Source organism: Fusarium oxysporum, chromosome II, assembly GCF_013085055.1.
Source record: "Fusarium oxysporum Fo47 chromosome II, complete sequence".
Classification (NCBI taxonomy): domain Eukaryota; kingdom Fungi; phylum Ascomycota; class Sordariomycetes; order Hypocreales; family Nectriaceae; genus Fusarium; species Fusarium oxysporum.
The window spans coordinates 5,519,633-5,533,458 of NC_072841.1; the positions used below are offsets into that span (position 1 = coordinate 5,519,633).

Genomic DNA, 13,826 nt, shown 5'->3' on the forward strand with positions numbered 1-13,826 from the left:
GTTGCAAATAGAAGGTAATACATAGTTTCGCAAGCAGTGATTTAATTTGTTTGTGGAAGATGGTTAAGATATGGCTTCTTAACTTTCCCCGCGCGCTTTTTCATACTTTTTGGGACGTCTTGTGTATGCTATTTTTAGACTCTTTGGCGAGGAGGCTTCATGTACCTTGCTTGCCGCCAAATCAGGTTACAGGAAACAGAAACGATTTACAGGAAACATATCCAGGGGAGTTAATAGTTGGTGAGGTTTAAAAGAAGGGTTATGAGCCTTTATGCTAGATTCTTCGTTCCGCAGCTTACTTTCAAATCTATTTACCTTTCAAAATGTCATCTACTTCGTCTGTTGACAGTGATTGCTCCAATGACGCATCTGTCGAGCTACCTATTGTCTGTTACGATGGCTACGATGGCTATCATGGCATCCGCGGACCTACTGATGACCTTGTTCATGCTGTGCTTGCTGGCGACTGTGCTCGCGCTCGCTGCCTTTCAATGCTGGGATTCGCAGTTCCAGCAGCCGATTCATGGGTAGTTTACCAGGCATGCCTTCAGGGAATCAAAATGATGCATTCCCTATCTTTCAGCGCAAGAGCAAATCTCAATCGAGTCATGCCGTGGCAGATGGGTGACCGAAACTTCCATTTCTTACTTCGGACACCGTCAGATCGATTCATGGGTACCAAGATGATTGCCATTGCCTATCTTATTAGACACGGAGCGCATCCTCTCGAGCCGGACCGGCTAGGCAACACGGCTCTTCATATTCTCGCAGAGGTCCTGACTCAGACTGAAACTGACGGTTTCGGAATTCTGAGAAATATGCTGAAGGAGGACAACAACGAGTTCATCTCAAGGACGATACGTGATACCTGTCGTTCGAAAATAGATACCCGCAACATCCCCACTGGACCAGGTGAAGGAAGTACACCTTTGATGTGTGCAGTGATTCATGGGCATAGGGAGTGTGTAGAAGTTCTATTAGAACATGGAGCAAACCCCCATGCTATTGGGCCTTCATATCAGTCCCCTTTGTATCATGCAGTTGCTCGAGATTTCATAGACGTGGCCAGATTGTTACTAGACCACGGAGCTATTGTCACTACAGAAATTGAGGAGGATGTTCGGTCATTGGAAATGGCCCAAGTTCTCCAGGAATACCAGGAAATTCAGATGGTTGAGGATAGTTCAGATACATCAGAAGATTAATTATAGAGTATGAAAATAATTTAATTTTCTATTAAGCTATTATTTACTCTATTTATGGTATTTATTTTATGAAGTTTTAATATTTATTAAAAATAATTATAATAAAAATAAACTTCTAATAAAGTTGTATTTAAATAAAGTATATTATAAATCTTTTTAAAATTATATTTAGAATTTAATTTAATTTTTAATAATTATCTTTTACTTAAAACTGTTTTTTGTTTATAGCTTAAGTATTAAGTTATTTATTTCTTTATATTGATTCTTAAACTTTAATTCTATTTCTTATAATTGTTTTCTTATTATTTTAGTTTCTCTAAGTATTTATATTCCTTCTTGCCCATTTAGGATTTACATAATACATATACCTTAACTCATCATGGAGAGTCTTCCCCTTGAAATTATTATAGAGATTTCTTGGGCTTTAATGTCCACAACTGATTTAAAAAACTTTCGGTTAGTAAGCAAAGCATTCGCTTATGCTGCTTCACCTGCCTTATTCCACCACGTTCAAGCAATTAATACTGCTGAGTGTCTCGAGCAGCTTTATGAGTCTCAGAACTATAACAAAAGTCCTGCCTCTGCAGCCAGGCACCTAACTCTCTATCATGGCACTTGGCCGTACCTTGGATCTTTTAACGAGTGGAAAACTCACCCCCAGGCTCTCAGTCATGATGACTTATGCAAGCAAGCGGAGATGGAGGCCTTTGTCGCTTACAGGCGTTTCTCTACTCAAGAAGCGGCCCGGGTCTTTGACTCTGATGTCAGTGGACTGGCCATGATCTTGGAAATGTTTCCCAGCCTGGCCACCCTGACCTTATCACATGTACATACATGGCGATGGGGAAAGTTCAAGAGTGCGTACTACAATGAACTTTGCCAAAAGACTCGGATTATCCCTTTCTTCAAAGCCAGAGTAGAGGACCTCGCATGCAGGCTATTACCAAGTTTACTGCGCTTCCCCCAGATAACCAGTTTAAACATTCCCAGCACACTCGACATACAGAACGATGAATGGATCGTTATTAACGAGAATATTGTGTCTTTAAACGTCAGTAACTTGGTGGTACGCGGTTATGAGCACAGCGAAGTGCAGCAGTTTCTACGGTCATTCCCGAACCTACAGGAACTTGTTTTATGTACCGAGTCTGGAGGACAGGCCAGTAGCCAGAGAATAGACCTACGGTCTTTGAAATGGCCAACGCTTCGTCGCGCACACTTTCGCCATCTCTGGACTTCAGAGAATGACTTGATCGATTTTGTTTGTCAACACCAGCTGCAGCAACTGGCATTACGCAATGTGACGCTGTTCAGTGGCACTTGGAAGTCCTTCTTCCATCGTGTCGTGCGTCTTTCCAATCAAACGCTTCAGTCAGCTGTCTGCATAAAGACGAGTGGCATTCGCGTCAGTTTGAGTGAAGCTGCCAGATCACACAAGCGCTGGCCTAACAGTGATGCCAGTTCTTTGCCAACACGAGTATATTTGGTGTTTGGCAAGTGTAATACGGACCCAGTATATAGTTTGGACAAGCGCGACTTTTGGCTAGCAGAATAAAATTGAGATACCCAGAGCTAGATTATAATTTAAGATATTTATTTATTTAATACTTACTTGAGTGTAGGGTAGTTGCTAAGAATATGCTGAGTCAGAAAACGCTGCAGCGTTTTCTGACTAAGCCATCGCCTTAATCACGTGCCTTCGCTTCTGGCGACCTGCTTAAGTAAGTCATCGATGTTTTCTAAGTCCACATCCAGCTCGGTCTCCTCCCATAGAAACCCACCAGTATCCGAAACGCTGCCATTGAAAATCTTCTCCAAAACTCGTTCTTCAAAAATCCTTCCTGCTTCGCATAGGTTCCTCGTATACTCATCATCAAGTAGACTGCGAAATGCGTCCGCATCCGCCTCGTTTCCTTTCTGACAGAGATTGGCCCAGTGGACTTTTTTGATCCCAAAAGGATTCTTTGAGTCCAGGAAGATAAAGGGGAGCAATCCATCGTGTGATTTGCAGATAAAATTCCATTGTCTGCCGTCTTCAATATGGTCTTTCAGCCGCTTTTTCGTCATGCCATGGGCAACTGCAAGTTTGTCAAGAAGGCCTGTTTCAAGCTGCCTTTGTATAGGCCCCTTTGCCATGTCAGCTTCACGAGCTAGCTTTCTTTGAGTGAGACGGAGTCCGAACTTCGATAAATTTGTTTTGCGCTCAAAGAATTTCACTGATTCCACTGACTGGTTCAGCTTGTCTTGAGCCTTGTTGATATGGACGGTTGCCTCTTCATTCTTCCAGTCCTTTACCAGAGTAATGAACTGTTGTATGGCCATTGTGCTACGCACGGCAGCAACTCGCTCATATACATTCAACTCTGCGGTCGAGGGATGTTGGCGGTCGACTTCTATTCGACGATAAGGTATCTCTGCTAGCCTTTGCTCGATCTCGACTAACTCTCGCCGGAGTGCGGTGTTGGTGCGTGTCACCTTTGTAGACGCGTTTTTGGAGAGTTGCTGATGTGCTTTCCGTTTATTGGCTTGCGCCAATTCCTGCGGGGAGGCAGTGGTTTGGCCGTATTTTTTCCCAATAGCATACATGCCATCCTCGGTACACGCAATGACCTGGCTAAAGTCAATTTTCTCCCCAGGGGGTACGTAGTTAATCGAATGAGCGGCGCAATAGCCAAAATTAATGATCACATGTTGCTGTCCCGGTAAGGTGTAGAAGGCTTCCCCACGTCCGACGGCTGCAACGACATAATCTATACCCTCCTTCTTGAGCCTGGAGGGAGCTAAAAGAAGAGATTGGTGTGAAAGAGCCTGGTCGCATTCGCCACACTTCCAGTTTGCTTTGACAAATGCATCAAACTTGGCCATGTGATGTTCTTCAATCGCCAGCCACAGTTTATACCCGGTTCCGAAGTAAACCTCGTTATAGGATCGAAAATTCTTGATGTCTTCCCCATGTGTGCGGTTTCCGGAACCGGGACCACCAATGTGGTGATATGCGACATGCAGGTCCTTGAGGTCAGGGTTCCCCGTGATCTCAGGCCCAGGATCCAAACGCCCATCAGGAAGAATATCGAGATTACCGATATAATACGGGATATCCTCTTGGGGAGGATCTAAGACGAACTTTTCAAATATTGTCTCGATTTCGGGAGGTGTTGGCCGCTTACATTCGGCAGTGAAACCCTCCCAATGGATTGGAGGTCGGCTACTCGAGACGTAGACCCTTGCGTACCCCTCACCTTTCGGACCTGCCTCATACCGAGTGCTCGTAGTCTGCCACTTTTCATCAGTCGTCTTGACCCTCTCTTGCATGTGGGCCAGGTCAACATTCCTGAGTGGAACAGAGAAGTGTTGTGAGTCACCCTCACGTTCCATTTCGGCAAGCTTGGGGACGAGCCTTTCCATATCAGCGGGCGTGAGAGTGACCGTTGTCACCGGAGGACCTGAGCGTGATCTATTGGATGGCGTGAACTGTATCGTTGGTGGTGTGTTCGTTCTGGTATTCCGGTCGGCTCCTTCCCTAGCGGTATCGCTTCCTTCACTGGTTGGGCTGGGGGAGGGAGACTGTGTTTGTTGGTCGTTGGCGTGTTGGTCATCTCCATTCCCTGGTGAATGACCCTGCATTGGCGAGTTCGCTGCAACAGCGCAGAGCATGTCCATGGCTGATTCAAGCACTTGAACTAAACCGTCATCTGCATGAGACTTTCTAGAATCGGTGCTTATGTCGCTGTCTACCGTTGGTGGAGGGTTGGCCCTATTATCGGCCGCACAGCTCAGTGGCGACTGGTCAGCCCTGGCGACTGCCGTAGGACTTGGAGTAGGACTCCTTTGCGCCTGGTCGTCGACCGCAGGACTCTGAGTGTCAGGAGAGCTGGCTGTGTTGTCGGTCACGGGATGCTGTCGTGAGCAAGAGTCAGTGATCCTGTTGAGGCCTCCGTCGTCGACGTCCAACATGACTTTATCTTCGTCAGCAGGCCGGCCAGAGCTCTCCGGCCATGTGATGTGAGTCGAAACAGAACCGGCTGGTGACGTGTCTGCGGCTGTGGAGGCACTTGACGATTCAGTCACAGCCGAGTGGCTCCTTGCGAATGATCCACGCTCGGAGTTTGTATTTAGGCCGGCTCTTGCGCTTTGCTTGGCTGGGCTCGGAGTGGCTGGTATGTAGACTGCGCGATGGACGTTGATGTCGTCGCCTCCGTCCTTGGGTGAGTCAGGCGGACTATTGGTTGCGGCTAAATCGCTCCCAGTCATGGTCACATCCTCTGACTCGACAGGCTGTTGGTCATCAGATGTCTGTGCAGGCTGTGACGATGAGGTCTCGCTTGCCTGAGATTCTGACGCGACCTCTTGCTCAGAGATTCCGAGTTGTATATCAATATGCCGCTCGCATGACGTCTCAGATCGGCTGTCCATCTGTGGGTGATTCGGTATATTGTCTATGACTTGTTTATTGTTGGGAACCATGAGATTTTGGGCCTGAGCCTGAGCCTCCTTTGCCTGCAATGTTATTGTATGCAACCGGCGACTTAAAAGATCCATGCCACCCAAGACTGTCGCGAGGAGTTCAGTCGCCGGAGTCTTGCATTGCTCAGCAACTTTCTCGGGGGGCTGGGAACGCGTCTGTCGCTTCGTTTGAAGGGTTTCATCGCGAACCGAACGTAGTGCACTTAAGCTCGAAGACAATTCCAGTAGGTCTGCGACTAGTGAGTCAAGTGTTGAGTTGAGAGGTTTGTGTGTGGACATAGTGTTGCTGAGAAAGTTGGTGCGAGGCGGATGCGACATTGCTTTGAAGGCGGGTCTTTGTGACTGGAGCATCAAGCTACTTATGTACCCGCTGCTTGCGGCTGGGAGATCCGAGCGTGCGGGGATGCTCGGGCCAGCTTGTATGCACGGTGCTGGGTTATCACCTGACTGATAAGATTTCCCCGCATCATGCGATACGCCACAGCGTTGCGGCGGTGCTGCGTCGAGCCACTTTTAAGCGCCGACTTCCTGGGAAGTCACAATCTGGTGCATCTCACGACGCTGAGTTCGCTGATCACGGCATACCCCAAGCACACTTTAGAACTCGTTACATTGGGTAAATTCTGCTGATTGGAATGAATGCTGACTTAAATCCAGTGGCAGCAATAACAACTAAACCCTCCAACTTCGGCATACATTTTGACAAGTAGATAAAAAATGACCACGACAAGAAGAACACAGGCATTCAACATTATAACCCATCCTAGCCTGTTCAAGATCAGTGCCTCTCCACTGTCTTCTTCAGAGAGCCGTTGAATCATGTTCTCGCTTTCGATAGGGTTGTCGAGGTTTCGCATGTTGTTGACATTGGCTTGATAGTACTTCTCCATGTCTATAAGAGAGTTAGAGTATTGACAAGCATAGGCAATATTATAAAGGAAATCTAACCAATAGGTGGGTTCATGATTGAAATAGGAGGGGGATGAAAAATTGAAGCTTGTTTGATAAAGTACAACAAAACTCTGGCATTCAATGCTACTTATATACCCTCCATCCCATTCTCACCGCCAGAGCCTCATTTACAATCAGGCTCTGCAGCCACATCACTCTTCTTCAGGGGCCGCAGAGTTAGACCTGCATGCCTGGAAGTCTCAAACCTTCTTCTTGATGAGCTTGTAGCAATAAACAATTGCTTTCTCTCTTGTCATCATCAATCGACACGTCCATGACTCGAGTCGCTCGGCTCTCTTCAATGCATCTAAATCTTCTCCAATCTCAGTTCTGGATATCTTAAGAACAAGAATTCTTTCTGGAGCATCGTGATATGACTCTATAGTAAATGGCTCTCTGATCTCTTCTCTGTTTCCTTCGAAAATCGGTTCTTGGTTTCTTAGATATGCTCCATAGGAGATGGGGGTGGTGAAAGAAACTCACTGTGTTGTTTAAGAAGTTTCTGAAGGACGTAACAGTTCTCTTGGTCTAGGATACAATAGCTGGTAATCATTCTTAGTGGAAATTGACTTGGCTTTGAGTTGAGGACATTGTGTACCAGCTCTGCCTTTATAACCTTCGCTATCCTTAGAACATGTTGGCGGTGATGGCTTGTTGGACTTCAGTGTAATTCATCTGCTTGAACATGTCTCCTCATACGATTCATCTTCATCAATTACTTAACTGAACCCTGCTGCATCTGCAGCACAATTCATTCAGGGGCCCTCGACCTTGCAACTACATTGTCTTGCCGCCAGCCACTAACATGGCCCTCATTGCCTCACTGCCTACAGTTCTTTAAAGGGATCCTAGACTGGACCCTGCGGCCCCCGTCACACTTGAATCCCAACTGTCAAGCTTGAGTTACTTCTATTGCCCTAAGTTGAACCACCCAATAACATGACCGCTTTTTTCGACAAACAGCTGCTTCCCCTGTTTGTTTTGCTTCACCGCAAGCATTCCGTCTGATCCCTGGCAACTGCTATCATAGTATTGTACACCTACATGAGATGAAGGGGCGTGTAAGTTCCGGCCCGGGTTTCGCGCTATTTACTCAACCAACAACGGCTGGACAAGCAGGGGCATGAATGGTCCTCCAGGGGCGCTGGTAGACCGAGCAGTACGGGTAGTGAGGAGTTGAGCTCTGTCACAAATACTGGCCATCCCCCGCCTCGGCGTTCTTCATCTCATCTTTCTACGAACCTCTACCAACTTGCAACATCAGACAAAATGGGAAGCACGGAAGACCCTATGGACACTTCTTTAGCAACCCAGTATGATAGTCTATCACCTTCGATTACTCCCACCCTCAATTTTCTACGAACTCAGCATGATAGCCTGTCACCTCCGTTGACTCCCGTCCCCAATCATGCTGATATTTCTCTACCAACTCAGCATGATACTCCATCTCCCCTGGGTCCTAAGTCAGGCGATACCTCGCTAGACGAACTGAAACAGCTCGAACGCTGTATAGATCTATTCGTACGACAGAGCTCTGAGAACAACCAGCGGGGTCAACAGATCCTCAACCAAATTGACCAGCTCTTGCATCATCGAACCTCTGCCACTGCCGACTGTTTAGTGGAAGACGCTGCTGATCTCGGTGCCATCCTACTTTCGCTGGCCAACATCGAACAATTACTTTTCCCGCACAAATTTATCTCGTCTATGATGAAGGAGAGCAGAGAAAAGCCGCCGCTTCTATTCGTTCTAGAAAAGATTTACCAGCTTCGCAAAGAACTACAATTACCAGATCAATACCTATCCCCAGGAATCAAGCATCTCGAACGGTACATCGACGAATTATACGCGGAGTATCGCAAAAATCGCCTAATAATCCCGTTCATCACTTCCCTACCTACAAAGGAAGACTCGTTCCTTGCTATACTAGCACGCTTGAAAATCAGAAGGCCCGACATCGGACCTATAAACGATCGCGGAGTCAAGAGGACAGAGTTTGCTATCATCCTCGGTTGCTTTCTTGGTAGTATGGGGTGCTATGTGCCTGCAAATTATGCTCATACTCACTCGCTGATGCTTCGAATTGGAACAGCAGCAGCAAATGGGGGTTTGGAAGGCTATCTTCGTTCCCGGGAATATCTCCAAGAACAGCGAGGGGTTTGTCATCTCATCTGAGCCCAATGCCTTGTATCGGGCGTGATTGCGACTTCAGGAGATCTCTCCCTTTGATTCCTGCTCTGAAGATACCAAGCAGGAGTTTGTCCTTTCTTTCTTATTTAATGCTCTTATCTTATTATTTTAAGTATTACTAGATCTAAATTGCTTGAAAATCACTACACATTCATTCTGGACCGTGAATAGACGTACAGGTTACTCAAATCAAGCTCGTTCTGTTCTTTCTTATCATATACTCTAACTTAAATCTCCAAGCATAGCTAGACCCAATTGTGCCACTTAGTGCGGTATCCATCAGAGGTGTACCCGATCTGGAACCTCTCATCATCTTGCTTGAACCATGCTCCAACAATAATACGGTCACCATTATCCGTCCACATTGTAATAAACTCCCAGCCAGACATTTTCTCTAGGGCCTTTTGATTGTAAGGTGAGAGATAGATGGAGTCAGGAATGCAATCGATTACACGACGTGTAGCTCCGAAGTACCGAGCTACAACGAATTTGAAGGATTCTTAAACGCATTAGAGCTTGCTTCTATATGTTGAAAATCAACCTCACCTAGCTGTCGAAGAATTACATTAGAAATAAACGTCTCCTTCTTAGACGTCTGGTCTTGAAATTGTGCCATGGTGGTAAGCGTGACAAGGAGGGAGGATTGACTAAGGAATTTGATCCGGTAATGCGAAGCAAGGTATAAGGGGAAGCGACATGATGTCCAGCTTAACTTATATACTTCATCTGGAGTTGCAAGGCCGTAGCTACCGCCCGTACAATGAACTGAACCGCATCAGTTGACCGCTGGTCGTTGGCCTCGGCCAGCACGCGGCATCTCTTCCCCTGTTGCCGCCAGCCACCAATATGGATCCTTGCCCTAAGAATGCCTCAGATGCATCAGTTTCCTCATTGCCTCATTGTATCATTGTTTGAGTAAGAATCCTTGTTCAAGAAAAGACCAGCGAGTTTACGGCCTTATACGGACCCTTGCCCAACCTGCAGCTGGATCACCAAATTTCAGGGGCGCCCGGCCAATATCCGTCCAGGGTTGGCCCTGGATACAAAGCAGATGACTAGCTGTGATAAGAATGAATCTCCATATTCCTTGGTTATGGTTTTCACCGCAAGAAATATGCCCGAGGCGATCACCATGACGTTCAAGGGAAGTATATGCCGCCTGATGTCCATTTATCATAGAATTTCCCCTTAAATCCACAGCTTCCGTTGCAGTGCCCTGAAAACCTGGGCCGTCAACAAAGCGAGACTCCATGTTGTTGGATGACAACTCTGACCTGTCCAGTTTATCTAAGTGCCCGTATGACAAGCGTCTCTTAGTACCTTGTCGAAGCCATTAGCAGATGGCCCCCGTACTGACAAGGGCCAATTCGAACCATCAGTGGAGTCCAAGCGAGCAAGGGTGTGGATCGACGTGCGGGTCCAAGGGGGCGTGCAAGTACTATCGATTTAGTGTTCTTCTCCCAACTGCAAGCCTCATCATCTCCGACAACAGCATGGTTGCTTGTTCCAAGTTTCAGCTGCTCCAGGTAGAAAGGACTTTCCCACCATTGGCTGATGGGGCAATTGAGCATCTGTCACAAGTACTGGCCATCCCCGTTCTTATTCTTCCTTCTTTACCTTCCTCCATATTCTCTCCCTCACGAAGTAGTACGCTGCGACAGTTGGGCTACTCACCATCCTACGCCTCGTTCCGTCTTATCTTCCTACCAATCTCTATCCTCAAATATCATGAAAGATATTCTAGTACCTGTTGTCCCTGAGTCCTCAGAGACTCAGGATCTCGAACTTGTGGTAATCGCTATCAACACCATTTCACTCCAACTCTGTTCCCAATATGTTCCAACATTATTTCAATCATTTGTTGGAGCACTGAAGCTTGGTATTCGAAACTGTACTGCCAATGCTCGGGATGACATCTACCTCGAGATGCAAGCTCGTCCTCAAAACAGAGGATCGTCGAATACGCAGCTCCAGGGCGATATCGACGAACTTCTGCAAGAACGGATATCTCGTCAAGGCAACCACTTCAGAACCTTACATTCCAAAAGGCAACCAGAGCACATGCTCGATGCTGTAACTATTCTTCGTGGACTGAAGCACTCGCTCGGCCTTCAGATTGTCGACTACTCGACCGACACAGAAGTACAGCTTATTGCTGCTTGTGGCATCGCTTTGTCGCAACTCGGTCGAGTGATAGCATACGAACCGACCTGTCCTTTTGTCAGATATTGCTGGCTGGTACAGGATCGCCTTGAAAGATTTCCAAGAAGTCGATGCCTCGCGCCAATCCGCCCTCCAGTTGCCCAGTCATCTCAACAAGCAATGACAAGTGAGATCCTAAGCATTGCGCGGCGAGTCGAACAGAAGATTGACGACCTGCCAAGGGACCAGTCGGATCAGGACGTAAAGAACAATCTTAACCTGAGCGTCCGGGTTGATAAGATAGAGCAGCTGGAGTTACACCAACTCCTCCCCGAAAACACTCGCAACCAGAATGCTACTCCTTGTGCCCCTCCTCCCACTCCAGTGAGGCAAAGTCCAGATGATGGTCAACATGCCGATATCTATAGCTCCGACTAGGTGCTCGAAGCTCCGTCGTTCATGGGGACGCGCTACATAATAGCCAGCCAAATGCGATTGATCAGACTACAATCACAAATATCTCCCGGAATGAGAACTTCAAGGAGCTTGTGTGGAGAACAACGTCTATTTCTTTTGTATTAAGGGTTCAGTTCTTATTGTTTCATTCTTTATCTCACTCTTTTCTATCACGAAGTAATTTTCTTTCTTTCTTGAGTTCATCTTAGGACAACGGCTGTCCCTGGCGTGCTATGATAAGTCTATAGGACATACAGTATCTTTGTATTTTCTGCATATCAATAAATATATATTTAGCCATTTAAAAGCAATTTATCCTTTATCTGTTTGCCTGGGTCGTAAGTTTTTGGCAATCATCTAGGACTTGAATAATTCCACTGAGCGAATAGTAAGACATGATGGTCCATTTTCCCTTTCCTCTTTTTCTCGATGACGGCAAAGCCTGCATTTACTGCCCTTCTCTGGTGTGCGCTTCTTACAATCCCGGCACCATTTCAACGGTACGCGATTCCCAATTGCATGCTGCCGCTCGGACCTTTCGTCTCTCGTAATTTTCAATTGTTTCATTAGATCCTCTATATCAGAATCATTTGACTGGAGGTTGTTGTCAGGCTGGAGAGGTATTTCATTGTCTTCTTTTTGTTGTTGGTCTAACCTGAGACTCTTCTGTGAGTCGGGTTGCAGATCCGTAGTGGAGCGCCTCTTGCGTGGAAAAGGAGTTGGCTGCAGGGTGTTCATTGCTTGAGCTTATATGAGAAAGGACGATTTTATTGTGAAGTGTTTAAACGAGAAAGTCTAAAGTAAACGTAGGAACTGCATTATCTAAATATATATCCATCCTGCCAATTACTTCCATGTCCCAGCCGTCTTTTCAATGGACTTTCTACCATGCAGGGGATGTAAATGGGGCATGTAAGTGCTTGGCGACCCGCGCAAGGTCGGCACAGAAGCCTTGACTCGTCATCTCATAAAGCCAACCATCGATGCCAACATCTTCATACTGACCCCAGGGGTGACATAGACACGAAATTCTTCCCTGCTAGCCTGAGGGATACATATCCCCAGATATTTGTCCCACTGCTCCGGCGTTGGCTGTTCGAGTTTTTCCACAATGTCTAAATAATATCAGATTACAACTAAATTCAAACTTTAATGTGTCTTACCTTGAGATACTTTTCCCTTATGGAAGATATGCATACATAGGAACCCCCCCAAGGCAAAGTCAACCGAAGGGTTAGGATCCTTACTGGTGCAAGGTTGACACAGATGTAGCTTGCAGTACATGCACTCCCAGATCATCCAGTGAGGGCCGGAGTAGCAGTGCTGGCAGTTCCACTGGACTAGAGTGTTGTCTGACTTGATCATGTGGAGCTGGTGAGCGCAGGCGTTGGCCATGTTGGGAACTGTGGCGGCTCTATTGTAGTGCAGCCTATCCTGATTCAGGATCACGGAGGATGTAACAATCAGCAAGGGTGACTTACCTTGCACATGAAAGATGGCACCAATAAGCCTCTAGAAGGAGATAAAGGGGTATATACAAATTAATTCAAGGAACAATTGTCTAGAAAACCTGGGGTTTAAATATTTCTCTGATCAGAAGCTGTAGGCAGAAATACCATGTCTAACATGAAAAAGGCTTGCACAAGGAAACAAAGGTTGTAACTTAGATTCATTTGCAAGGGGCTTACATGTTGGAGGGGCGTGTATATGCTGTCAATCATCCTCGCCTTATATTGATACCCTAGCGGTAAAGGAGTCAACGGAACCAGCGGGATAAGCCTACGCCCTCTCACGCACCGTACTCATATCTACTCATACCAGCTCGATCCAATGGTCTAAACGCCTCCGCGCCCACAGCCCTTTCTTCGCTCGTTCCCTATATGCATGTACTCTCGCCAGGATGACATTTACCGGCAATTCGAGTACAACTGGCTTTCCTGTGTGCCTCCAGCTCTCCCTAGTGGGTTTGTTTGCATCATGCAAAATAATGCAAACTTCCACTGTCGGGTCATCTGGTGATGGATTCATCCTAATCTCATAGAGACCAAAGTCGGTATCTGATCTCAGCCCTTCGGTAACACCTCTGGTTGCCATCCACTCCACGACTGTTCGATCACTACCGCAGATGCCAATGACAGGGGGGTCTTCCCCTGGAGAAGCTTGAGGGGGTGATGTTGATGCGCTTGTATAACGGGGTTTATAGATAATATAGATATATATAGCAATATTAACAATGGTAGTTAAGCAGGCGATTGGTATGCATATCGCAAGGAGTACTTCATCGCAACTTGAAAGCGGCATTTTTAACTTGGTCTAGGTCGTGAAGGAGGCTTTGGGCAGCCTGTTGTGTCGTATGCGCCGCGACCCCAGTTTCTCAGGGTATTAGAAGAGATCATGAAGTGGTTGATCGAAAAGGTG

At 46.6% G+C, this 13,826-nt stretch overlaps 7 protein-coding genes across 7 annotated transcripts; 4 read left to right on the top strand and 3 right to left on the bottom strand.

Moving 5' to 3' along the window:
* Nucleotides 1-323: 323 nt before the first annotated feature.
* On the top strand, nt 324-1,205 carry FOBCDRAFT_237490 (ankyrin repeat-containing domain protein; the record flags this gene model as incomplete). Its single annotated transcript, XM_031175213.2, has 1 exon — nt 324-1,205. The coding sequence occupies one exon, from the start codon at nt 324-326 to the stop codon at nt 1,203-1,205; it is 882 nt and encodes a 293-aa protein (XP_031046346.1).
* Nucleotides 1,206-1,584: 379 nt separating this feature from the next.
* Nucleotides 1,585-2,760, top strand: FOBCDRAFT_128273 (uncharacterized protein; the record flags this gene model as incomplete). The annotated part of the gene is made up of 1 exon (XM_059607835.1): nt 1,585-2,760. One exon carries the CDS (start codon nt 1,585-1,587, stop codon nt 2,758-2,760), a length of 1,176 nt encoding a protein of 391 aa, XP_059466872.1.
* A 92-nt stretch (nt 2,761-2,852) lies between these two features.
* On the bottom strand, nt 2,853-5,981 carry FOBCDRAFT_216513 (uncharacterized protein). Its single transcript, XM_031175211.3, has one exon. The coding sequence runs from the start codon at nt 5,946-5,948 to the stop codon at nt 2,895-2,897; it is 3,054 nt and encodes a 1,017-aa protein (XP_031046344.3). The 5' UTR covers nt 5,949-5,981; the 3' UTR covers nt 2,853-2,894.
* A 1,908-nt stretch (nt 5,982-7,889) lies between these two features.
* Nucleotides 7,890-8,795, top strand: FOBCDRAFT_128655 (uncharacterized protein; the record flags this gene model as incomplete). The annotated part of the gene is made up of 1 exon (XM_054703579.1): nt 7,890-8,795. The coding sequence occupies one exon, from the start codon at nt 7,890-7,892 to the stop codon at nt 8,793-8,795; it is 906 nt and encodes a 301-aa protein (XP_054559554.1).
* A 260-nt stretch (nt 8,796-9,055) lies between these two features.
* Nucleotides 9,056-9,426, bottom strand: FOBCDRAFT_197885 (uncharacterized protein; the record flags this gene model as incomplete). Its single annotated transcript, XM_054703580.1, has 2 exons — nt 9,056-9,309; nt 9,357-9,426. 2 exons carry the CDS (start codon nt 9,424-9,426, stop codon nt 9,056-9,058), a joined length of 324 nt encoding a protein of 107 aa, XP_054559555.1.
* Nucleotides 9,427-10,538: 1,112 nt separating this feature from the next.
* FOBCDRAFT_127121 (uncharacterized protein) lies at nt 10,539-11,390 on the top strand (the record flags this gene model as incomplete). Its single annotated transcript, XM_054703581.1, has 1 exon — nt 10,539-11,390. One exon carries the CDS (start codon nt 10,539-10,541, stop codon nt 11,388-11,390), a length of 852 nt encoding a protein of 283 aa, XP_054559556.1.
* A 978-nt stretch (nt 11,391-12,368) lies between these two features.
* On the bottom strand, nt 12,369-12,920 carry FOBCDRAFT_125862 (uncharacterized protein; the record flags this gene model as incomplete). Its single annotated transcript, XM_054703583.2, has 3 exons — nt 12,369-12,523; nt 12,572-12,837; nt 12,886-12,920. Coding segments are annotated over 3 exons (456 nt in total), but the record flags the coding sequence as incomplete, so codon positions are not given.
* Between the last annotated feature and the right edge of the window lie 906 nt (nt 12,921-13,826).